At 39.8% G+C, this 26,862-nt stretch overlaps 1 protein-coding gene across 1 annotated transcript; it reads left to right on the plus strand.

The window, feature by feature from the left end:
- Positions 1 to 2,508: 2,508 nt before the first annotated feature.
- bcl7a (BAF chromatin remodeling complex subunit BCL7A) lies at positions 2,509 to 24,668 on the plus strand. Its single transcript, XM_032539213.1, has 6 exons — positions 2,509 to 2,698; positions 5,384 to 5,465; positions 5,725 to 5,821; positions 7,006 to 7,155; positions 20,922 to 21,025; positions 22,225 to 24,668. Exons 1-6 carry the CDS (start codon positions 2,607 to 2,609, stop codon positions 22,297 to 22,299), a joined length of 600 nt encoding a protein of 199 aa, XP_032395104.1. The 5' UTR covers positions 2,509 to 2,606; the 3' UTR covers positions 22,300 to 24,668.
- The last annotated feature ends 2,194 nt before the right edge of the window (positions 24,669 to 26,862 follow it).

Below are 26,862 nucleotides of genomic sequence, written 5' to 3' on the forward strand. Positions count from 1 at the left end.
CTAAAATAGTGTACCTGCACTTGGGATTTTTGTGAACACTTGTTTATTTATTTTCGTATTTCTTACACCTATTTATTTATGAAGTTTTATGCAACTATCAATGAGAAAATGGAACATAAATGAATTAAAATTAGCCCAACCTTCAATATACACCGCAGTTAAATGCAACATACGCCTTTTAATTATAATTTAAATGAGTAAATCTATGATTGTCTGTGTATAAATGTAACCCTGTTTGATATTTGGCCTTTTGAGGAAAAGCTCAGACACTGCCCTAATGGAGAAGGTTTTACCCAAGTTAGCATGAACATTTCACCGAATGACATTTTAATATTTAGTTGTGTATAACTGTGATATTTTGGTCACGTTGGCCTCTATAGAAAAGCCTGGGCACTGGTGTAGTCTACATGATACGCAGGCGTACGCAGTATACACACCAAAAAAAACTCCAGTAAATCACTAGTTAATCACTAGTAAATCACACTAGTTAATCACTAGTAACTCCACTATTTAGATCACTAGTACTAATCCCTAGTTTCGACAGTAATCCTGTACATCACGAGTACACACTTTCATGTTCACTAGGTAATTCCACTATAAGACAAAATCACCTAGCTATCACTATGTATCACGTAATCTAGTTAATCACTATAACATTTAATCACCACGTTAACACGAAACACGTGAAGCACTACTGTATCACTAGATCCCTCTCTAGTTAATCACTAGTAAATCACTAGTAAATCACTAGTTAATCACTAGTAAATCACTAGTAATCACCACTAGTTAAACACTAGTAAATCACTAGTTAATCACACTAGTTAAACACTAGTAAATCACTAGTTAATCACACTAGTTAAACACTAGTAAATCACTAGTAAATCACTAGTAAATCACTAGTAAATCACACTAGTTTATCCTATAAATCCATATAATCCACTAGTTAAATCACTATTAAATCACTAGTTAATCACACTATTTAACTCACATAAATCACTAGTAAATCACACAGGTTAGACAACGGTAAAGTCACACTAGTAAATCACCTAGTAAATCACATAGTTAATCACTAGTAAATCACACAGTTAATAGTAAATCACATAGTTCAGCTACACTAGTTAATCACCACTAGTTAATCACTAGTAATCACTAGTCACAAATCACTAGTTAACACTAGTAAATCACTAGTTATACACTGTATTGAACACTAGTAATCACTAGTTACTCACTAGTACATCACTAGTTTTTCAATACTCACTAGTCTAGTATTAATCACTAGTTAACATTCACATAGTTATCACTATAATCACTAGTAGAATCACCGTAGTACTCACATAGTTAATCCCAGTAAATCACACTATTAATACGAGTAAAGCCACGAGTTACATCCTATTAATCTACAGTTTATCACTATTACATCACTAGTTTAATCACTAGGTAATCAGCTCGTACTCACTAGTATCACTATTAATCACTAGTACCCACTCGAGTTAATCCATATGTAAATCACACTAGTTAATCACTAGTAAATCACTAGTTAATCACTAGTTAATAGTTAAAAATGAACTCCAGCACAACCAACTCCAACAGTGAAAACCTACGTAAATGCTGCGTAATAATAATCTAATGATATAATATACATTAGTAGAACAGTCAGCGCCAATAATACTATAAATCTCTCATACTTATACACACATTTACATAAATAACATTTACAAAGAAGGACTTTTACTTTGTACTCTGTGGTATACCTATGAGTACTTTTACTTAAGTAGAAGATCTGAGTACTTCACCACTGCAGGATTTTACTTGTTACAGTGTTTTCCCCCAGTAATACTGCTTAAATAAGTAGAATTGTAAAAGATCAGAGTAATTCACCACAAGTAAGTAGTATTGTAAAAGATCTGAGTACTTCACCACAAGTAAGTAGTATTGTAAAATATCTGAGTACTTCACCACAAGTAGTATTGTAAAATATCTGAGTACTTCACCACAAGTAAGTAGTATTGTAAAATATCTGAGTACTTCACCACAAGTAAGCAGTATTGTAAAATATCTGAGTACTTCACCACAAATAGGTAGTATTGTAAAATATCTGAGTACTTCACCACAAGTAAGCAGTATTGTAAAAGATCTGAGTACTTCACCACAAGTAAGCAGTATTGTAAAATATCTGAGTACTTCACTGCAGGATTTTACTTGTTACAGTGTTTTTCCCAGTAGTATTGCTTAAATAAGTAGTATTGTAATATATCTGGGTACTTCACTGCAGGATTTCACTTCTTACAGTATTTTTCCCCAGTAATACTGCTTAAATAAGTAGTATTGTAAAAGATCTGAGTACTTCGTCCCCCACTTCTCTACAGGCAGATCCCCACGTTTACACCAAACTTCTCGTAGTTTTTAGCAGTTTTATTGGCCGCAGCCTCTTTGTTCTCCGGCTCACAGCAGGGACACAGATCTGTCTTCATAGTGCAGCTGCAGCCAGCCCCCACTCCCTCTGCTCCATCAGCCCGCGCAGGCGCAGTAGCTTCTCTGTGCGCTCTACTGTTTGCATTGTGTCTGAACTGCCGGCGAGCTTTAAAAATATTATACCCACCGCGGCAATGTCGGGCAGGTCAGTCCGAGCTGAGACCCGGAGCAGGGCGAAAGATGACATCAAAAGGGTCATGGCCGCTATTGAGAAAGTACGAAAATGGTAAGAGGGAAAGGAGAAGAAAAAAAAACGGGCTTCGTTATCTAACACGAGAAAGGCTTCGGCTTGTTGGGGGAGGAGAGGGAAGGAGACGGAGTGAGTGATGAAATTGAAAGAAAAGGATGATTTTTGAACGGGGATTCACGGCAGATGTACTTGCAGCTCAGGTGCACCGGGGCGCACTAGTGCTGTGCACCGCCTCAGCCCGTCCCCGACGTCTGGCTGCTTTTTTAACACCAGACATAACAACATGTTCTCTCTTTTTCTCTTAACGGAAAAACCCAGAAGCCATTTCGATGCAGTCACACGAAGCCATTGCTGTTGGAGCTTGAAGCTCAGGCGGCGGTTGGTGGTGGTTTTTCGGACCGAAACCTCCGATAACTGTTGACTAGGAAACAATTTGACGACGGCGCTCTTGAGTCGGAGTAGTTTAGTCCGTCTGGAGTTTTAAATTAAGCGCTTTGAGTCACCCTTTGGGTCCGGTAGAGAAGAGGGCTCGGTGGGGGTGGGGAGAGGGAAGTAGGCTAACAGTGCATGGCTGAACACGTAGTGACTCAGTCTCAACGGTAACTCAACGGCTCTTTCACACACACACACCGTTCAAATATACACTCGGTTATGTCGGGAGTATGTTGTTTTAGTGGAATTTAGATGTGTAACCCCGCCCGGTGGAAAAGTTTATGTGGCGTTTTTTTTTTAATTTATTTTTTAGGTAGTTCAAATCAAACGTCCCCAGGTCAAAGTAGTAGAAGTTGGTGGTTTGAAAAATAACGTTAATTTAACGGTTTTTTAAAAACATATTTTTTTTATTAAAAAGAAAACCCATTGTGATACTGAATACTAAAAACTACAAATATACCATTTTATTAATTTTAATTATTTATTTCGGGTGTTTTTGGTTTCTTTTGCTGTACCAGAAAGTTACTTCATGTTACTCAAGCACTGTCAGTTTTAAAATAATTGTACTTTACTTGCTAACTAACTTTACTTACTACTTTACTATACTAACTGTATTTCCATTTCATACTACTTTATACTTAAATTTCACTTTTCTACATTTAACAGCTGTAACGTTAGTTTCTTTCCAGATTGCATAAATGCATTGACAAATATAAATATTTAATGAATATTATATTATATATGAAATATAAAGTGTTGTTTGCCTCATCCCAACCGACTAAATGCTACTTTCACATTATTGACATAGCAGTGATACAATATCATATTTAATAGTAACACAGAGGATTTTACTCATTTGAGTACTTTGATACTTGAAAATACCTTTTAGCAAATATTTCCAATGCAGGACTTTAACTTAAGTAACTGAATACTTCCACTGCTTCGAGATTAAGCAATCAGTCTTACATTTTATTGACCAAACAATTAATCAATCAATTGAGCAGTAAGTTAATTCATTGATTATTAGATCAACATAAAAAATAATTGGCAACTAGGTAACAGTTACGCAAACATACCAGGACAAATAAGACATATTAACATATTAAATTAAGCTTTGGGAAATTGTGACATTTCTTTACTAATTTCTAACATTTTTTTAGGGCTGCAGCTAACAATTATTTTCATAATCATGGGTAATGCCCCTGTGATCTACTCAATTACTCAATTTGGTTTATAACATGTCAGAAAACATCCCTAAAGCCCAAGATGATGTCTGTAAAAGTATTGGCTCTGCTGCAGTGTAACTGCATTGAGATCCTTTGGGATTCAGTAGTGATTTTAGAGTCTCTTTTTATTACTATTAACATATGTTCCCTGCTGTGTTAACCACAATGTTTCCATTCACAGACAGATATTAAGTCATTTATTTAGCAGAAATGCCAATTTCTTAGCAGCTCCAGCCTCTTTAAAAAAAAAAAAAAAGAGGATAATTTGCAGTTCTTCTCTATAAAAAACAAACAAATCATTTAAAACCTTTTAACCCTCCTGTTGTCCTCGGTCAAATTTGACCCCTTTTTAAAAATGTCTGTATCAGAAGTATGGCACTTTTTAACCAAATTACCACAAAAAATGCTGGATTCCATGCAACGCTCTTTGCAAATACAATTAATCACTTTCAATGAATTTTGGGTGAAACTTGAAATGGTTTCAAATCAGTATCCTGACCAAACTCATGCACTCGAGATACATTAGTCAAAATAATTCATAATTTCTGCTTTATTAACTCAAACATTGGGTGTAATTCTATATAAATGAGGGTTATTGACCATGGATTTCAAAAGGTTCTGTGAAACTAGTGGTAGTAAAGTGGTGTATGTGAAATAAAAAAATATATAAAGGATACATTGAAAATGTCAAAAAGGGTAAAAAAAAAAGTGTTAATCATTTTGACCCGGGAGGACAAGACAAGGATTAATATGTTTGGGTTGGGGGGGGGGGGGATCTGATAGTTTCACGGTGTAATAATTGGCTCTGGGAAATTGAGATGGGCATTTTTAACTATTGTCTGACATTCTTAAGACTAAATGTGTACTTAAAAAACAAGTGGTTGCAGTACCTTTCTAAACTGGTATAACTTTAATAACCTTGTTTTTTTTGTAATATTCAGACAGCTTCATTTATAGAGTTACTACAGTTCTTGGTGCCAGGGAGCTGCGTCCCGGTGTCTAAACGGTTTGGGGACTCTGAGCCTTGGACTCAGCTGTTTTTTTTTTTTTTGCTCCTTCACAGGGAGAAGAAATGGGTGACGGTCGGAGACACGTCCCTTCGCATCTACAAGTGGGTGCCAGTGACGGAGCCCAAATCAGACGACGTGAGTTCAGCCTCTTTAAGGGATGTTAAATGTTAAACCCGAAAACACGCAACGTCACCTAATGTTTTTTAACAGGTGCTTTATATGAAAATGCTGAAGACAAAAGAAAAACTTTGGCCTTTTAATTTCAAGGGCAAACTCTTCTTTGTCCCCAGTGACACTTCCTACACTCCACCGATTTTGTTTTTGTTGGCTCGTACATCGCAGTATCACATGTTAAATGTTGTGCTTGAACATTGTACTTTTTCTCTCATTGTAGAAGAACAAAAATAAGAAGAAGGGTAAAGATGAGAAATACGGCTCAGAGTTGACGACTCCAGAGAACAGCTCGTCTCCGGGGATGATGGACATGCACGGTACGTACGGAGAGTCTTAAAGCTGCAGTCGGTAACCCTTAGCAAACTAACTTCATGTCAAATTTGCATGAACATGAAGCAGGTAATTAAAAAAAAAAAGGCGCCACCTACAGTTTGTAGTGCGATTTGCCAAAATCCACCGCTCCCTGTTTAGATGCACCAATCAGGGCCAGGGGGCGTGTCTAACTGGGTGTCAATCATTGCTCATGCACATGTATTTATTACCCCTTTTTGGGGGAGGGCTTAGGAGACTGTTTTGGGCTTTAGGAAAGGGGGGGGGGGACCCGAGAAGTTGTTGATGTTCAAAAAGTCTTGGATCTTAACAATCCTACCTACAGCAGCTTTTAACAGACACGGCGGGCGACATTGTGTATATTTCTTATTTTCAAATCAAGTCTTTAAGACCTCTCTACTCTGTCTGAGACTCTCTGCCACAAGCCCATCGGTTCCTATTAAAGACATAAACCTTTAAAAACGTAAAATTATAATTATATGTATATTTTAAGGCTCAGTTATTCCTGACTTCAATAATTAATTTCTGTCAAACTAACAGTAGTAAATAGACATCCAGCTGTAAAACACACCACACACACACCACACACACACACACACACACACACACACACACACACACAAGCTTCATTGAACATTCACTGTTGGTTTTGGTCTTTTCGTGCGATTTGTTGACGGTGAGGACGGTATAGAATAACACCAGACTTGTATTTTAGACACTCTACAGGGAGAGAAATCCTCCAGGGACTCCTTTATTTTCTAAATGCAGCCACATCCTTCACTTAGAAATACCGGAAGATGTTGCACTTAAAAGTGTTAAATTTGTCTTTTTATGCAAAATGTTCACACTAATGTAACACAAATTCATTTAATGGAATACAACATGATAAAAAAGGGTATGTTTTGTGTATGAGATCAATGTTCGACAATCCCACAATGAATAAACAACAACTGAAGTGTGGCGGGGTTGGTTCAGTGGTGCAGCAGGCGCACATGCACTGAGCTTTGTGCCTTGACGCAGAGGTCTAGGGTTCGAGTCCGAGCTGTGGCGATTTCCTGCATGTCTTCCCCCCCTTTCTCACCTAACTGTCCTGTCAAAAATTAAAGGCAGAAAAGCCCCCCAAAAACCCCCAAATACAACTAAAGTGACTCCGTCTCTCCTTCCTTTCTAGATGACAACAGCAACCAGAGCTCCATCGCCGACTCGTCCCCGGTGAAACAGGAAAACAGTTGTAGCACCAGCCCGACCCCCGAGCCCGCCGCCACGTCTCACCGCGAGAGCAGCGAGGCCAAGACCGACCAGAGCCCGGACAGCAAGAGGGGTCAGACCCTCACACACACACACACACACACACACACACACACACACACACACACACACCGTCGTTCTGTCTAACTCAGCAGACAGCTAGCTGGGGGTAGTGTGGCAGTACGGCTCATCAGTTGGAGCCATTTCCTGTTTTTGTTTTTCCCACCCTAATCTAGTCTCTGTCAGGACCACAGACATCACACAAAGAAGGAAGAAAGACCGCTTCCTCATAGTTAAATACAACCTCAACAGCGTCTCTGTCCCCCTCACCAAAAGCCCCTTTCACACCTGGACCTGGACGGGGAATATAAGAAAAGTTAGAATGTTTTTTCTACACAGACTCAAAGTGAACTGGGAAGCGTACCTTGAGTTCTCCTCCCTGGCTTTGGCTTCAGCTAACTGCCGCTCCTCTAAACCCAAATCAATCCTCATCTCTTAAAATAGTCAAAACAGTGTAGCAAATAAAATCATGAAACACAGCAAATGGGGCAGTTTACAGTTTTTACGGTAGATTGACAGTTTTCAGATAGTTTAAGTACTAATTGCTTCAGGATCTAATTTGAAATTTTATTTGTATCCAGTTTGATCTTTGATTACTTTCTTAAGGCCGATTTATGCTTCTGCGATAAGTCTGACGCCGCGGGTACGTCTGTACCAGAGGGTGACAATTTTTCGGGACTGCCGCTGGTCACGGTGTTCCCGCGGTACGGGAGTCAGTTTCACTGTTGACAACGTCTTAGGGACGGAATAGAGCATCGAAATCAACAGGACTGGGGCGGAGCCGGAGATTAAATTGAAAAGAAATGACGCTGAAATGCTGTGAGTGCGCCCAAAGATTGCGAGGCATTTCGTTACATGAACGTGCGTTTTGAGTGTGAGATGATCTTAGTTAGGAATTATGTAATGAAGTAGACTTGGCCTGCAGCTAATGTAGTGTTCCTCACAGAGGAACATGCTACCGGGGGCAACAGAGTCTTATAACTTTAGACAACACAGGATGGGATGTGCGTGCGTGCGTGCGTGCGTGCGTGCGTGCGTGCGTGTGTGTGTTTTAGATGGTGTGTGTGTTAAAGCGATTAACTTCGGAGCGTGTAGTGACTCTAGAGCCATAGTGAGCAAATCAAAATGTCTCCCCTGTTCTTTCTGACCACGGGGGGAAATCTGTAGCAGGAAAAGTTACCCCTCCCTCTGTGTGTGTGTGTGGTGTGTGTGTTGTGTGTGTGTGTGTGTGTGTTTGTGTGTGTTGTGTGTGTGTGGTGTTGTGTGTGTTGTGTGTGTGTGTGTGTGGTGTTGTGTGTGGTGTGTGTGTTGTGTGTGGTGTTTGTGTGTGTGTGTGTTGTGTGTGTGTGTGTGTGTGTGTGTGTGTGTGTGTGTTTGTGTGTGTGTGGTGTGTGTGTGTGTGTGTGTGTTGTGTGGGTGTTGTGTGCACTCGTCTTATATATCCTGTGGGGTCCCTGACCTGACATATGACTCACCCCATGGGGACCAGGTTTTTCCCGTGGGGACCGAAACCCGGTCCCCAGAGGCACAAGCATTGGAATCAATAGAAAACAGCCTGCTGATAGCCCTGGTGCAATTTTCTTGAAAAAAAAAAATGGTCCCCATCGGTCAGATTTTCACACAAAGTGTGTGTGCCCTAGTGGTCAGAGGGGGTATTACAGTGTGTGAAACTGCACTGGTGGGGTCTTTCACCTGACAAAGTGTATAAGTGTGTATATCATATAAGACTCATATTTTTGTGAATATCTTTGGTCTATTCACTTTAATGTGATCAGAACTTTAATGTTATTAAATTTGTTTTACCAAAATACCATTTAATCATCAAACGTCCTTTGAAAAAGGTTTTATTCTTTGAAAAAAACACTATAAACATATCAATTAATAATTATAATTATGAAAAATTATTTTTAATATGATACTATTTTATATTTGTTTGTGTACACATGTGTGTATATATATATACATATATACATATGTATTTAGGCTTTATTCTTTGAAAAAACACTAAGCATATCAATTCATAATTTTAAGTATAAACAATTATTTCTAATATGGTATTACTATTATATATTTGTTTACTTACACATATGTGTATACATACACATATGTGTTTATTGTTTTATTTTTATTCAGTATTTATTTTTCTCTATAATTGATACATTACCAGGAAATTCAAAGGAGAGCAAAATCAAAAACATTTTACCATTGTAAATACTGGACACTGGTTAAGTGTACGGTATAATAACTAAAATGAACCAATGTTTCATTTTGGTGACCAGTGCCATTTGCACATTTAAAAATCAGTTCCACAGCTAAGATGATGGAAGAGACACCCTACGTGTGTGGACTCTGGTTGAGCCGATGCCAACCTGATCGGTGTTACCCGGAGCAGAAATGTGGGTTACACCTTAACCCTGCAACCTTAGCTGGTCCTACAGAGGTCACATGTTATTATAATCTCAACTTAAATCATATTACAATAAGGTTATCTTAAGGTAAGTCTTGTTCATTTATTTTGTAATAACACTTTATTTTAAGTGTTTTAATTCGTATTTAGGGATCCTAATTCCAATTGACGCAGCTGCTTTAAATAAACATGTTTATGTTGCACTCATCAAGATCTCATCTGAGCAGATTCCTGTCTTTCACTCATCTCTGAAATGTAGTTTGAAACTTTTACAGCCAATTTATTAAATAGTGAGATTTTATTTGAGCTTGAGAGCATAAATATAGTTAATAGATACGGCCACTCAAACTGAAAGTTCAGTTAGCAACAATTATCTCCAGTTTACTCCATTATAAAGATATGGATCAGATCAGACTGTCACGGAGAGGGTGACCAACCAAACTCTGATAAATGACGTTCAGGGCCCTTTCCCAGCAGTGTGGCCCTTTCCCAGCAGTGTGGCCCTTTCACAGCAGTGTGGCCCCCGCATGGTTTGTCCCAATGCCACAGCCTGATGGCAGGGTAAGGAGGGACTGCAGACTACGGCTGCAAACTACTCCTAACTAGTTAGAATGGGTTAAATGCTAAGCATATATTCCTTGTATCTGTACATGTACAGCAATATTATTATATGATATGTTATATTTTGTATACATAATAACAACAACATAATATACTATTTGTCATGCTTAATATCTTAAGCCAATATTTCAATCCAAACCTAAAGCAAGTGAACAACAGAACCATAAACCAGCATATAATTCTTACTAGTCCAACAGTAAGAGGCCCAACTCACAGACTGTCAGCAGAATAATATAACGACAACAATAAAATAGTCAGAGATATACCCTTGCTTGGTCACTCTCTCCGTTTGTCTTCTTAGCTTTCTCAGTGTCTTCTCTTCTGTCTCCCAGTCTCTGCCATGACGTCTGAGAGGCTTCTGAACCCGGTTCTGATGCTTGCATGCATGGCTCTGGTTCTGGCATGACATGAGTGTTTCTTTCTCTGCACCAGCATTTTTTCCCCCATGCCCTGGCCCTAACAACCTCTTCCTCCGACCGGGATGTGCTAGCAGGGAAAACACCAACATTCCCCCGGTGCTTCAACCTCTCAATCCTGGCAGCATGGCTAACTGAGCTAACTAGCTGATGGTAGCTAGAGTTTACAGTTACTTTAGCAACAAGAAAAGCTTTCTGTCCACCAGGAAACTCTGTAATCTGAGAGCCGAGGGAAAGAAACTGGAGGACATAATATACCAGTACTGACTGATTGATCTCACTGAAAAAACAATAACTGGGGCTGCTAAGTTAACAGTGCTCTCTTAGCCTATACAAAATGAGTCTGCAGGTTGCAGTGCTCTGTTAGCCTATACAAATGAGTCTGCAGGTTGCAGTGCTCTGTTAGCCTATACAAAGTAAGTTTGCATTAAGCAGTGCTCTGTTAGCCTATACAAAGGGATTATGCAGTTAGCAGTGCTCTGTTAGCCTATACAAAGTGAGTCTGTAGTTAGCAGTGCTCTGTTAGCCTATACAAAGTAAGTTTGCATTAAGCAGTGCTCTGTTAGCCTATACAAAGGGATTATGCAGTTAGCAGTGCTCTGTTAGCCTATACAAAGTGAGTCTGCAGTTAGCAGTGCTCTGTTAGCCTATACAAAGGGATTCTGCAGTTAGCAGTGCTCTGTTAGCCTATACAAAGTGAGTCTGCAGTTAGCAGTGCTCTGTTAGGCTATACAAAGGATTCTGCAGTTAGTAGTGCTCTGTTAGCCTCTACAAAGTGAGTCTGCAGTTAGCAGTGCTCTGTTAGGCTATACAAAGGGATTCTGCAGTTAGCAGTGCTCTGTTAGCCTATACAAAGTGAGTCTGCAGTTAGCAGTGCTCTGTTAGGCTATACAAAGGGATTCTGCAGTTAGCAGTGCTCTGTTAGCCTCTACAAAGTGAGTCTGCAGTTAGCAGTGCTCTGTTAGGCTATACAAAGGGATTCTGCAGTTAGCAGTGCTCTGTTAGCCTCTACAAAGTGAGTCTGCAGTTAGCAGTGCTCTGTTAGGCTATACAAAGTGAGGCTGCAGTTAGCAGTGCTCTGTTAGCCTATACAAAGTGAGTCTGCAGTTAGCAGTGCTCTGTTAGGCTATACAAAGTGAGGCTGCAGTTAGCAGTGCTCTGTTAGCCTATACAAAGTGAGTCTGCAGTTAACAGTGCGCTGTTAGCCTATAAAAGTGAGGCTGCAGTTAGCAGTGCTCTGTTAGCCTATACAAAGTGAGGCAGCAGTTAGCAGTGCTCTGTTAGCCTATACAAAGTGAGGCAGCAGTTAGCAGTGCTCTGTTAGCCTATACAAAGTGAGTCTGCAGTTAACAGTGCGCTGTTAGCCTATAAAAGTGAGGCTGCAGTTAGCAGTGCTCTGTTAGCCTATACAAAGTGAGGCTGCAGTTAGCAGTGCTCTGTTAGCCTATACAAAGTGAGGCAGCAGTTAGCAGTGCTCTGTTAGCCTATACAAAGTGAGTCTGCAGTTAGCAGTGTTCTCTTAGCCTATGCAAACTGAGGATTACGTTAGCATTGCTAGAAATGGTACAGTGGAACTGTGCTGGGTTCTAAGCTTGCAATGCCCATTTAATTGCTCAGTCTGCTCCACTAACACCAGTAAGAGAGAGCGGTGTCCCTCCTGATCAGTAAACTTGGTTGCTGTACACAGCCTGCCTGTACTGGAGCCTACTGGTGGAAGTCACACTTTTATTGGTTCTCTTTCTCTCGCAGTGAGATTTATTTGTAATAAATCTGTTAATGCCAGCAATAACCTTACTTGCAAGTTGCATCCAGTAACTTAGTGGCTAACATTCGTTAGCTGATAGAGACAGGTACATGTAGCTGCTGTCAGCTAGCTGCAAGTTTCTATACTATAACTCTAGTTCAAGATTTTTCACAGTTTTAGTTTTATTTCTCCAGATTTTGTCCTCTCTGTCATGCACAGACTCCTGGTTGTTAAACTTTGCAACCTCAATGTCACTGTTTAGGAGCAGCAGTCAATAAGGGCAAGCTCCATGGTGTCTCACGGGCCTGCTCCTCGTCCCAGTACCTCCCTGTGCAGCTGCCTTGCGCCCATTGCCCAAACCAGAAACCCCACCGATCCTATACCCCAGCACCGACTTTACGACCCGAGCAGTGTTCTGGTGCAGCAGTATAACTGACAGTAGCAACAACATGAACAGCCTGTATGTCTCAGGTAACGTTGGTCAGACTCAATTAGACTGTAATATGACAGAAAGAGGTGGTGGTTACGGTGACAGTCTTGCAATATGACAGTTATAGTCACATTCTATTTAATATTTAAATAATAGTGATATCCACATAAAATAGGCCCTCCAGGCTGATTGCCTGCACATATCAAGGCATTTGCTATGGAGCACAGCACAGGACACGTTATCCTTTACCAGCAGCTAGCACAGATAACCACATTACTTTGCTTAACATGTTAGAAAGCCCACATAAAAAAAACTAACGATTGAGGCAGAGATTAGAGACTATGTTTTGTTGATGTAAAATTACAGTTTTTGTCAAAAGGTCTATTGGCTTTGAAGAAAGCAGAGATAACGGTGTCAGTTCCTCATTGTAAACGTTGTCTGGCATCAAGGAAAAGTGCTGAGCATATTTTAAGTATAGTGGAAATACATAGCTGATTTTAAAATCTGCTCTGTGTCATTTATTTTAATTTATTTATTTATTTGATTAGGACAATGCACATTAATGAACATTTCCGTCATGGCAGCGAGATGAACGGCTTCCGTTCGTGTCACCAGCTATCAGTTTATTAGTTTTGTTTGAGGCTTTTGGGTATAAGGTAATGAATAGTTACTATGGTTTAAAGCTTTAATTGATAAGAAAACAGGGCCTGAATGCAACACCGCTCAATTCAAAATTTCTAAATGTAAACTCTGGCAAAACCATTAACTCTAAAATTAAGGATATTTAAAGTGTATACAACTATTTTTCTTTTTGGATACAATTATAATTTAGTGAAACACAATTTAGCAATACCATAAAATAGATTGCTACCCAGCCCACAGTGAATCAAAGAGGTAAGGGAGGAATACACCTTTCCTGACTGCCCCGGTCCCCAGCGTACCCTGGGCCTGCCTCCCTCCTGTCCCAGTCACCGGGATTCAGCTGCCGATCCTTAGAACACACTGTTCCTGACTCCCCCGGTCCCCACCTCACCTGTGCCCATCCCCCACCCACACGGTGCCTGAGTGGCTGAGTGGGCGGCTCCACCTGCTCGTGCAGTTAGTAGGAACGAGCAGAGCACACACTGGCAGCAGCACAGACAGACGGAGCTACAGACACTAATGGATGAAGAAACGGAGGGAAACTAACGTTTGGTAAGTAATGTAACACTGTTTTAGTCATTATTAATTAGACTAAGCACTGTGGTTAACGTGTTTGCAGTCTATCTTTTGCAGCTCATTTAATATTAGCTAGCATGGTTTGCCAGTGCTAACAATAGCTAGTTAGCTTCTCACGGGCTAGTGTTACAGTGTTAGCATAGCAAATTTTAAACTTTTAAGCTAGTATTTCATCATGTTTTTGTTTTGTAATGCTTTTTGCTGCTGTTACTTGGCTGGTCTCAACTTTTATAAGTTACACTATTAGATGTAGACACCGAGGGTTCACTAGGGTTAATATTTGATGCTGTGGTATACGACTGGGCTATGTAGACGACTCAGTGCAACATGTTCTGAATGTAACAGTCAAATGTGAAGTGGTGGAAACAGACTTATTAGACTTCTACAGGCTGCTTTGTGTTAAGTTTCAGTCTGGTTGCTGATATTTTAAATCTGAGGAGGCATTGCCTCTGTAAAGATCTCTGCTTTCATCATTCATCAACATCTGCAGTGCTGTCTGTTTTGTACATGGTCACATTTAACCTGTTAGTTAACTGCAGGTAACAACTCATAAGAGTCCTAAACTCATTCAAGCCTAATTTATCATCTCTATTACCATCTCTTAAGAAAGGGAGATTTTTTCTGTATAGGTTTAAGCATGACATTTTGTAATCTCCACAAGCTGCAAACATACCTTGTTATTTTTTACCAATGAAATTTAACTGTAGAGCGGCTACTGGCACCCTTCAAATTAGACATATGAAATGATGTAAAGAACAATGGGATGCAGACGTTACATGAACTGTTTGTGTTTGACCACCTGCAGGTAGAGTGCAGCCTATGTCAGGCTGAAGGAACGCTTCCAACGCCTGAGGGGCCTCATAATGCATCTTTATCCTGGAACATGGAGTACCTACAACACCAACGCCAGGTAATAAGGTGGAATTTTAAATGTGATACAATAGTGTAATATAATATTCATACAAACATTAAAATTCACCTGTCTATTCAATGTTTTAGTTTTTAATAAAGAAAATGGGGTGTAGGAGGGTAGGGCCCTGGCTCTTTAGATCTTTAGCTCTTTGGGAAATTAGGTCAACAGTAACCCAGTAGCATGATTAAGGGGAGATAGACAACTTTTAAAAATATATGCACTATGAAGAATAGACAACAGCCAAGATTATAGGGAAAAACCCTATTTATCTGATTCACTGCTCATTTCATTGCCATAAATTTGACTTTTTTTAAACAATGTCTGTTTTGAACACGTATCTGGATGTTACGTAAGGGCATTGTTCATGTTGTACAAACATATTAATTGTTTATGTTGTACAGACATTGTTTATGTTGTACAGACATATTAATTGCATTGTGTGTCTGTTAAGAGGCACAAAGGCTCTAAAACTTGCCCCGTTAATTTCCGTTTTAGCTCAGTTGAAGCTTGCGCACGTAGCTGTAGCTACTCAGTGTTGTCTGCACCGATTCAGTTTTGGGGGGGTTTCAATCAAAGTATTCGCATATTTATGGAGATCACGAGTAACATAATAATTCTCCTTTCTCCTTAAGGGATGAACATAAGTATTCCTGATTAAACATAATCACTAACATTATTTATACAAACTAAAGGATGTTAAAATAGTCTGGAAAATGATACTTTTTCCCTCAATGCTCACATTTGGTGATTGGCAAGTATGGAATCCAGTCTAGTACCTAAAGGCCGTTCTCAAAGTGACCACACACACCACTAGAACACACTCTGACATGCAGCAGCTCTGCTGAGAACTACAAAGATGCCAGGAACTGAAGTAGAGCCCTGCTGACTGCTTCACCTACAGCATTGGGATGTTCTTCTGACGGTCTAGTTTGCATTCTCAGATTAGGTGACCGTTGGTTAATTGTTGTACAGTGGATAATGATTTATAATAGTGTGGGTGGAGTATTTGCAGAATTTTCTTTCTCCATATCTGCTTTTCCTGGTTTTCCACAGTGGAAACCTACATTGTTTTCATTTCATAAACTATTTATTCTTCTTATAGAAACCTCAAGATCCAACAGAGGACAGCGGATCTCTGATGAGCCTGGTAGTGTTGAACCTGCTTCCACAGGTAACCCACAGACTGAAGCCATGACACCTGACTCACACACGCCTTGCTTGGTAAGTACCTTTGTCACACACAACTACTAAACACTAGGAGTTGGAAGGTGAAAGCTCAGTTGGGAGTGTTCAGACCTTCAGACTGCAGCGTTTTTGCTGCTGAGATGTTTTTGTTTAGTCTGATTGCTGTGATACGATATATTCAGAAGTAAGAATGTTGCTACAAGGTAGAGATCCCATCAGCGGTTAAGATGAGAGAGACTGGGACTCCTGGTCTAACCATTCCTTCAGTAACACTAGATGTGCCTACTGTTGCTCCAAATGTGCAGCTAATTTTGTGTAAAATTATCCACTAAATAAAAACGACAGATGTGGCCCCAAACAGGTATTTCATACAGTAAATGCAGTGGAATATAGACCCAACAATCTTTAATAATTTAGGTCCTGTTTTAAAAAATATGTTTGTAGTTAGTTTTTATGAGTGTTATTCTCAAGATGATAAACTATCAGTCATAACAGGGGCGAATAATACACAGATAACTGACAAAGCAGCCAATAAGTATTTATTGGCAGTTAACTGTCCATTTTTGCATTGATATTCTCATTATATTTTTGACAGGACCTTAAAACATTATTTCATAAACTTATGCCGTCTTGCTGTTCTTAGAGCTCCTCCCTCACCCCTCCTTCCATACACTAACCTGTAAGAGAACTAGTAAATTTCAATTATTGCCATCTGGATTATGATCCCATCTGTTGTATAGCTGTAATTTTAGATTTTTTTTAGAAGAATGACAGTCCCGTTTTCTTTGTAAGCCCTTGATGACATATTGATATTCAAGGCTCTAGATAGTTACATTAACATGAACTCAAGTTTTTTATATGAATAAAACGGGCACCCTCATTTCAGAGATTGAGAGAAAATGGTGCTAATAGTTTAGCCTTCTGCTAATTATACCCACAGCGTGTGACCTTTGGTTTTCTAAGAAGAAGTACATAAGTAGTTCTTTAGTAGTAAAAATCACCTTGGGTAGTTGAAAACTGAGTAGCACATTTTAAATTGACTCAGCAGTAGTTTTGTCTGTTCCTTGACAGTAACGTTAGGTACTGGCCGTGTGTTACCTGACTCTGTAAGCGTGGTATCTGCCACTGAGAGACAACACAACAGTTGATAACCTGGGAACTAAGGGATAAGTAAATTCAGGGATTAAACTCCCACTGCTACGATGGATTTCCGTTAATTGCTTTTAGAATGCCATATTGGAGATTGATGCAAATCCAATGAGAAAAATGGGGGTGAGGGGGGGCTGTATCTTTATCACTTTTTTTTTTGTAAGACAATTACAAATAGGTTCTGTTGAATGACTGTGACTTTGTGATGTTTAATGTTTACAGACAAGTGTTTTTGAGAACTTCCTGTGTCTCAATCAGTGACAGCTCGTCTCATTAGACTCGCTTAAAACACTGGAGGACTAAAGAAGGTTTTTGGATTAAAGTGCGCAATCAAGACAGCTGATACGGCCGGCCAGTCTGTTGAACGTTTTAGCGAATGACCGTTGTGAGCTCTATGTGTGAGTGTAGGCCAGATGCGGCGTCAGCCCCGAATGTATTTGAAAAGTTGACTGACAATTGTGAAACCGACTATATATATATATATATTATATAGCCTATGTCAACCCCCAAAATCATAAGTTGCCTTATTTCATTGTGCTTTCAGTAATTGATGCTCTGTGTTTGCACATGCTGTGGATTGTGATGCTTTTGTGTTCTTGTATTTTTGCCATAGTTTCGGTTTTATTAGTGTGCTGGCACACATATAATTAGAAAATCAAAAGGAGATACATAGTTAAAGCAATATGTAGGCCTGAGAATATTACTGCAATATTTCCATTATGTTTTATATGTGGATTGTAATCTTGTGTCCCTTTACATAGAATATTTTCCAGCATCATTGATTCAAAACAAGTTAAAATAGCAATTCACCAGATACAGGAAATGAAGTGTTTGGCCTTTGGGTTGCCAGACCAGTTTAGATTAGGTCAAATGTTGGTTCTATTTACCCAGATCTACAAAATGGGCAGCTAAAATAATCATGCACTGGCTCTTAACGAGCGGGGCACGCCAGTCCTGTTTGGCATTGCTTCAGTTTAGATAAATTAGGGTTCTAGGTCCGGGCTAAGCCCTGAACCTCCTAGAATGCCCCAGCAATCCCCCCTTTACTCCGCTGTTTGCATTTTCTTGTACCTTAAAAGTAAAAAAATAAATTCATTTTAATCCCTGTAAATGTAGTCAGTGCTTGTGTTATTCGTTTCTGTTGTCAGCCACTAAGCAGCGACAGCTTAACATTTCACACATTAGTCAGTAAATCTGACACTACAGAAAATTAGGTTACCAGGCTGTTTTTATTTTTTACAGGCTTTGACTTGGTGCAGAATATTCACTTTTAGGATATGTAAAAGTTAAACATTTGCTAATTATCAATGGTTATTAAATAATCTTTAACATCACCTTACTATGTCCCTAACTGTCTTTTTTGTCTGTTTCTATAGAAACCTCAAAGAAGAGGAGTTGGTCATTGGCAGAAGTCCAATCTGGTAAAGTACATGGGAAATCGGAGTGTGTTGCCGGTAGTAAGACCTCACCAGAAGCACTTACAAATAACAAGATGTCTGTCTCCTTCCACGGCCGTACAGGCTGAGTTTAGCGGCGACTTCTCTGTCAAAGATCCGTTAGTCATGATTGGCTAAACTGTATCTGATGTGTAGATGGACTTCACAGTGGTACTGTCAATATGCCCACGCTACAATAAAGTGTACTAAATACTTCACTTGCAAAATTCCAATTTGTATATCGTGTTACTCACTACGTGTTGCATAGAATCAGCGCTGACCCTCTTGTGATTAGTCACTTTCAAGGCCCTCTCCCCCCCACATGGAGCTCCCTAGTCTACCCATTGGTTGACAGCTATGGTTACAGGAAGCCCAGAGTTGGTGTCCAGGCAGAATACCTGTTTTTCTGTCCTTATATACTTATATACTTAATGATAAGTGACCTTTTAGAGCGTGTTTCCCTCCAGTGCTCATAAAGCAAACGTTCTTATGCATATTGTGCCTGCTCTGGGTGCTTCCTGCCTTGTTTTATACACAGGAGCCATTCTTTGCCTCTCCCCGTTTGGTTTCGTACTAATAGCTACCTTTACAACTCTCCATTGGTGAATTAGGGCATGAAGAGTAATATCCACGCTTGTGAAATATAAATTGGTCTTCTTTATGCTCGCGAGCTAAGATATAATCTTGACGCTACGTCCAAGTCTCACCATCCAGTTGTAAGCTCTGTGCTTCCTACATCAATGCCGTTTTCAGCCCTTCTCACTCATGAGTAGTGCACCTGTGCAGCTTCTCATAGCTGAAGTGTCATAAATAGTAAAGTTTGATAGGAACTGAGCAGACAACAACACAGTTTACTTTGCCGATTCCACCAGAGTTATTGATATACAAATGGTCATTTAGCGAGGAAAGTATTCCTTACAGGGCTGACACACCATCTGGGCTCTGGACTTTGGTGCTGATGCAACCAACTAGGTGATTTTTGGACAGATTGTTTCAGAGAAGCAGAGGAAAGAGACAGTTGTCCTCAGTGGAGCAGAGACAGTAGCCGAAAGACTGGTTTGCTTGGTTCCAAAGATAAATGTAGAATAAAAAAAGTCACAACAAATGCAAAGAGTTGCATGTACCAACACACAAGAACAAGTGCCGTCTTCCAGTAATCCTTCATGCATCTTCCCACGAGCGGCAGGAACAGGGGGGGGACGAGTTTTAACATCACATGATCTCTTTGTAAGTGCTACTGGTGAAGTCTTAATACAGCAACACACCGGCTTCCTGGTCCTTCACCACATTTGGGCTTTCCAAAGTTTAGCTTCTTGTAAAGTTCAATTAGAGGCAGAACGAGTCTTGTAGGGTGTGACTGGGTTAATAAAAAAGTAAATAAATGCAAATGCTGTTTGAAGATTTTGTGAAAATATGTTAAAAAACATCATACAGTAAAAGCAGCTTTGTAAAGCAGGTCTCGTGTTTGTCATTGGAGCTGATGACAACCAGTATTTAATTTAGAAATGATTTGATTAGCTATGTGTTCAATCATACTAAGTAAACGGACAGTAAAACAAAGCATACCAGTGAAATCAGCTTGTTTAAAGTTTGGATATGAAAGAATCTACTCTAATGTGTGGTTTCCATCTAACAGAATGCTTGTCATGTATTGTGTAGAGCCCAACAGTGCTGTTGATTGTTTGCCAATACACATAACATGACTGGTCCCCAGGACGGACAAAAACTCAGGTCTAGTCCCCAGGGGGGAACAAAATTCAGGTCTAAAATTTATTTGAGAGTGTTTGATATTTGAAGTGATTTTTGTGTTAACAAAAAATTATAAAAAATTTAGCAGTTAAAATCATGTTTCTAGACCCTATAGAAAGGGTGGATCCCATCAGGCTGCTGCCTGTCATTGGATCCCACGAGGTAATAAAAACGGGTATGTGTGTGTGTGTGTGTGTGTGTGTGTGTGTGTGTGTGTGTGTGTGTGCAATGCTAACAAGTCACAGCCAAGCGACGTGTAGTTAGAGTTTTGAAGAGGTGCACGTCGTAGATTTTACGCAGACGCATCAGTCCCTCTTCACACTGAAGTCTCAGCTGGGTGAAACAGGCGTGCAGTTACCTCCCACGGCCACGCTGTGGCGTTAACGGGTCAGAAAACACGCGTCTGCAGCTACAACGCATCGCCTCGGATGGCCACTGTTCAGTCCTATGTTTACTGCCAGATGAAGAAATGTGCTCCTGTTCTGACGTGTTGCTGTGTTATAATCCTCAGGTAAGACCACACCTTCATCAGAGACCTCAGAGAGAGGACAAAGTGCCAAGAGAGACAGCCTGTCCTCGGGGGAGAAGGACTCCACAGACAGCAAAGCCACTCAGGTACGATCACGTCTTAAACCCATGACAGATCAGTTTGGTTGTCCAAGTTCGGATATTTAAAAGTCAGTTCTGCCACTTAACGAGAACCCCCCCCCCACACACACACACACACACAACACACATTTTCTAATATATTTAATGAAATCTAGCCATGCAGGTACTCTCAGTTTCATGTGTCCATGTGTGCGATACTCAACTGCTACTATTATTATTATATTATTATTATATTATATTATTATTATTATTATTATTACTTTTCACCATTGCAACTCCTTAATTATGTTTATTATGTAAATACTGTATCATAATATTCCTTTAACTATGTAAATATCCACACTCCTTATATTTCTTCCGTTTATATTTCTACTATTTGTGCAACTGCAACACAGAGTTTACCTTTGGGGATCAATAAAGTATTTCTGATTCTGATGTTGTGACGTAGGAATACTTTGTTTGCTTTGAACCCCCAGTTAGCTTCCACAAAGAGGATGTAACCTTATTAAAAAGTCTTTGTTCAGTTCTGAAATATTACAATTAAAATCACGCAGTATGAGTGGAACAAGAAATGGAAACAAACTCAAACAGTGAAATACAACCCCAAAAACAAAATGACATCTCTGTGTGATGCAGAAGTTGTTGTTGTTGTTAAAGTGACTTAAAAAAAAAAAAGATGCATACTTTCATACACTGAACAATATCACAGTTAAATGTGTATTCAATTGGATTTTGTGTGGGATTAAAAAGGTGTTTTAAAAAGTCTTAAATTGAACTTGATGAACTTTGCAGAAACCAGAGTCAGTAGATAGTTTGTCTTGAAAATATAGATATCCTTATATATCTATATCTGTCTATCTGTCTATATCTATATCTGTCTATCTATATCTATATCTGTCTATCTATATCTATATCTATATCTGTCTATCTGTCTATATCTATATCTATCTGTCTATCTATATCTGTCTATCTGTCTATATCTATATCTGTCTATCTATATCTATATCTGTCTATCTATATCTATATCTATATCTGTCTATCGATATTCTATATTGTTATCTGTCATATGATCTATCTGTCTATCTATATCTGTCTATCTATCTATCTCCTTGAGGGTTTAAAAGAATGAAAATACTGCGGACTCGTTTTCACAGGAGAAGTGCATGTGATTTCAAAGATTTCCATGTGTTAATTTTTTCTTGCAGGACCTAGAGGAGGAGGCCCCGCCCAGCAAGAAAAGCAAATCCGAGTCCTCGTCCCAGGACTTTGAAGAGAGTTAAATGTTTGGGGCTGAGTCCTCCCTCTCCTCCTTCCTCTCCTCCTCCTCCCTCCATTAACTCTAGATGATTTAGGGCTAATGGATGCACCGGCTCTCCTCTCACTACCCCACTTCCCCTTCTCAATACCAAAGGGAGAATGGACGTCTGTTCTCCCCCCCCGTTTCCCACCTCTGCCCTAACACTCCTCTGCCACAGAGGGAGAATGGATATTACCTCTATTCACTGGTCCCCTCCGTGCTTCCTTCCGGTTCTACACTTTTTTCACGAATGCCAAGAGAAGCTCCGAACCCGGCCTGCAGTCCCTTCCATGACCAGGGGCGGCGCCGTCAGCCGAGCCCCGCCACCGCCACCGCCACCTCCACCGCCACCCCCGCCCCCGCCCCCGCCCCCCCGCCAGGCCAGGCGACAAACACTGACCTGCATCTGTGACTAAAAAGAGTTAACACTGGGGATCTGAGATTAGGACGAGGTTGATCACCGGGCGCTGCTCTGAGACCGCTTTTTTAAAAAAACAAAACGTTTTACTGCTAATGGTTTAGCCCAGAGAGGGTAACCTGGTCTCAGACCAGCGGCTGCGGGGGGGAACCTCCACCCTAAGAGCACGTCACTTCAATCCTCCCGATCCGCCTCCTGTTAGACTAATGTTCGATATTTGTTTAGGAAATGTTTAGGATTTTTTCTCAGGAGGGTCAATGCACTGTTATGGTATGTCACAATCGATCACAGATAGATTTGCTGCTGTAGTGAAGTCTTTTTTTCCTCTATCCATGAAAAGTTCTCCATTCACTTTTTTTTTTTTTTTTTTTTTTTTTAATTGTGTTAGTTTGTGGTTTTGTAGAAGAAGAAGATGGTACTGCTCAAGACAAACTCTTGGAGAAGTAGTGAAGACGGCGTAGGTAGCGTAGATCATGAAGGTGTGCCTTGAGTTGCCACGATTAAATACACGTTTTAGGTCAAGCAGGTTTTGGATTACAACTTTGGTGCCATGTTATTGTTTATTTATGCCTTATAATCATCACTAATTAGTCTGTTCCAATATGTATACTGAACTACAACACTTTTTTTTTATTTGAAGGAATTGTTTGACATTTTGGGAACTATTTACTCTCTTAGCGAGAGTTGGATGAGAGGATGAATCTGTATGTTGACTGTGAAGCTGGAGCCAGGAGACGGTTAGCTTAATTTAGCATAGCATAAAGACTAGAACCACTTAGCCTGGAACCCCCCCATAAAACAGCTTCTATTTGTTTTTAGACGGATTAGATTTCATGTTTTAATTAGTGAGCTTTAGAGGTTTTGGTAGGGCAATTTAGCTCACTTATTAACACGTTGCTTAGTTAGTGTAAAACAAAAAAAGACAAGTTGCGGCTTTTTTACACCGTTATGTGCCGGATTTTTTCTTGGACCAGAGCAACATTAAAAATGCTAATTAGTGAGAACCGGCTTTGCAGTTTCCAGGCTTGATGCTAAGCTAACTATCACCTAGCAGCAGCTTCATATTTTCTGTACTGACATGAAAATGGTATCAAGTTCTCCCCCACCAAAATGTGGAACTGTCCCTTTAAAACTGGAATTTGAACACTACCCAGAAGAACCTTAGTTTCATCTTCTGAACATTTTAACATTTGCAAACCTCATAATTCAGAGTCTCCGGTCGCTGGTCTGGGTCGACTTCAGGGGGGAGTATTTCTCTTTCTCCCTCCCTCGAAAGTAGAACCGGACCAGTTACAGGGACTGGTTTTCCTGTCAGGTCTGCCATGACTTGTATTTAATCACTTCTCTTCTGTGTGTCACTACTTATCTTTGGCGGAGGGGTCCCGTCCTCCAGCTGAAGCATTGGTTCTAATCCTCCTTCAAGGTGCTGTCTTTTGGCTAAATCTATACACGTGTGGCATCAAGCTCTCGGTTTTTGTGCAGATCTGTGCAATTTACTTGAACTCTACATAGTGCGGATTCAGACCTGTGACCTCTAATGTTCAACCTCACACACGTAAGATTTAGTTTCATTAATATTTACTCGTGAATACGGATTGGAATCGATTGAAACTCTGCAAACCAATGACTTCATGACGTAACAGGGGCTATAAGAATTACATGATCAGATTTCAACAAATCAACATTCACATGGATGGAGAGAAAAGAAATTAAAAAAAAATACTTGTCTCAGTTTAGAGGATGGATTAGCATATACCTCATTCCCAGTCCAGCAGCGCTGGAACTTAAAATGCTATTGTATTGACATTAACAGTTATAAACAGCATTATGTACACTCAGTTTAAAAACAAAAGATCTCACTTATGTTGTAGCTTTCACCTGATTGAGCCGATTGCTTATAGTTTGCTCATAACTGTGTGTTTAAAAAAAGAAAAGAAAAAGTGAGATATAAAATCCTGTATGTATTTCTTTTTTTTCTAGGGACCATTTTTTTTAACTTTAAATCTTGTACAGATTTACGGTTTGGTTTGACTTATTTATTCCATCAGTAGTGCTTTGGTTTTTATCATGTCCAATGGTTTTGTTTTCTTAATAAAATTCACAAAAGTTGTTTGTTTGTGTTCAGCATTTCTTACTAAAGGAGGACCGTTAGTCTGCATTACAGGATACAGTTTAATTACTTGTACTTCTTGTGATTTTACGTCCGTTTCTTATCAGGATTATTTCACTAAATCAGATTTCTATTTGTTTCATAAGAGGTTTAAATAATTCTGATCTAAATTACCTCAAAGGCTTCTTCCACAGCTGCTGCTAGAGTGAAAAAAACAAAAACATGAGCACAAGCTTGTTTTCTTGGTATTTCTATTGGACTGTTCAGGAGGATACAGTACATAGAAAACAGTGACATTTTACAACACGTCAACAGCTGTAAAATACTTTTGAAACCACTTCTACATAGTGTCTGTAATAGTTACATATATAAAACCTTACACTAATAATTAGACGCATCACTTAGAAAGTACACAATGTTTTAAAGTACACAAATGGGCTTTTTTTTTTCTCCTTATACAATGTCAATCTTATCAACAGGGCAGAAAAATAAAGTGTAGTACACATAAAAGCTATCTTTTGTTTCATGGCACTGTGTACACATTTATCAGAAGGAAGCCTCTGATTAGTATTTACAAAGACTTCAATCGTTAGTCACGTCATGTATTATATAATACACTGTTACACTGGAAGATTCAATATGATCCAAAATTGTGCTTAAGAACAAGATAAGTCAGATAAATGTTGCTTTACATAGTTAATTTAAAGGAATAGTTCAGTAAATTGGGACATATGCTATTCACTTTCTGATAAAGTTAGAAGAGATCTTTTTCTTTTGAGGAGACGTGTAACACAAGATGAATTTCCCCTTTCAGGATAACCGTTGACTTTTACTTTTATCTGTCAGTTTAAATAAGAAAGCAGCAGATTTAGCATTGCACTCTGGTAAGCTCACCTCTTCTTTATTTTATCTCACGCCTCTAGACATTATTTTTCTTTTCAAACTTTTAATTATTAGCCCCGACGACCTCTGAACCAAGGGACAACAGAAAATTACTGGAACTAAAACAGCGAGTCCAGTCGAGCAGAGCCGTACCACGCTGTGGAAACGAGGAATAAATCAGCCAATCAGCAACCAACTCTCACTCATATCGCGTTTTGTTTTTTAAACATGTAAAAATTGTAAAAAACGACAATTGGCTGTTTTCCCATATACAGACTTTATGATAAGCTAAGCTTATCTGCCCTAGTCTTTCTTTGCCAGACCTTCCTCCACAGCGCTGGGGAGGAAGGTCTGGATAGTCCACACAGCATTCTGGGATGGGAGAAAAACCGCTCTGGTTTATCGGCATTTCTTAAAACCAATCACAATCACCTTGAGCGGAGCCACGGTGACTCTGCAAAATAGCCTCTAGAAGGATCTTGTTTTGGTGGAACGTGTGTACGTTCAAAAGTTGTTTTAGTCGTGTGAGAGAAAACTCAGATTGGACAGATAGTCTAGCTAGCTGTCTGGATTTACCCTGCAGAGATCTGAGGACCAGGTACCCATAGTCCTCAGATTGGACAGATAGTCTAGCTAGCTGTCTGGATTTACCCTGCAGAGATCTGAGGACCAGGTACCCATAGTCCTCAGATTGGACAGATAGTCTAGCTAGCGGTCTGGATTTACCCTGCAGAGGTCTGAGGACCAGGTACCCATAGTCCTCAGATTGGACAGATAGTCTAGCTAGCGGTCTGGATTTACCCTGCAGAGGTCTGAGGACCAGGTACCCATAGTCCTCAGATAGGACAGATAGTCTAGCTAGCTGTCTGGATTTACCCTGCAGAGATCTGAGGACCAGGTACCCATAGTCCTCGTGAATCCACCGGAGGTTAGAACGCAGACATGAAGTAAGCCCACGGTAACAGACATCCGTCAGAATTTCTGGCAGCAACGGAGCAATTTTTAGGCCTTTATTGAGAGGACAGCTGAAGAAATGAAAGGAGAGAGACGGGGAATGACATGCAGCAAAGAGCCGCAGGTCAGAGTCGAACCCGGGGCCGCAGCGTTGAATGGTAAACCTCTACATACGGGGGGGG

This window comes from Etheostoma spectabile, chromosome 16, assembly GCF_008692095.1.
Source record: "Etheostoma spectabile isolate EspeVRDwgs_2016 chromosome 16, UIUC_Espe_1.0, whole genome shotgun sequence".
Classification (NCBI taxonomy): Eukaryota; Metazoa; Chordata; class Actinopteri; order Perciformes; family Percidae; genus Etheostoma; species Etheostoma spectabile.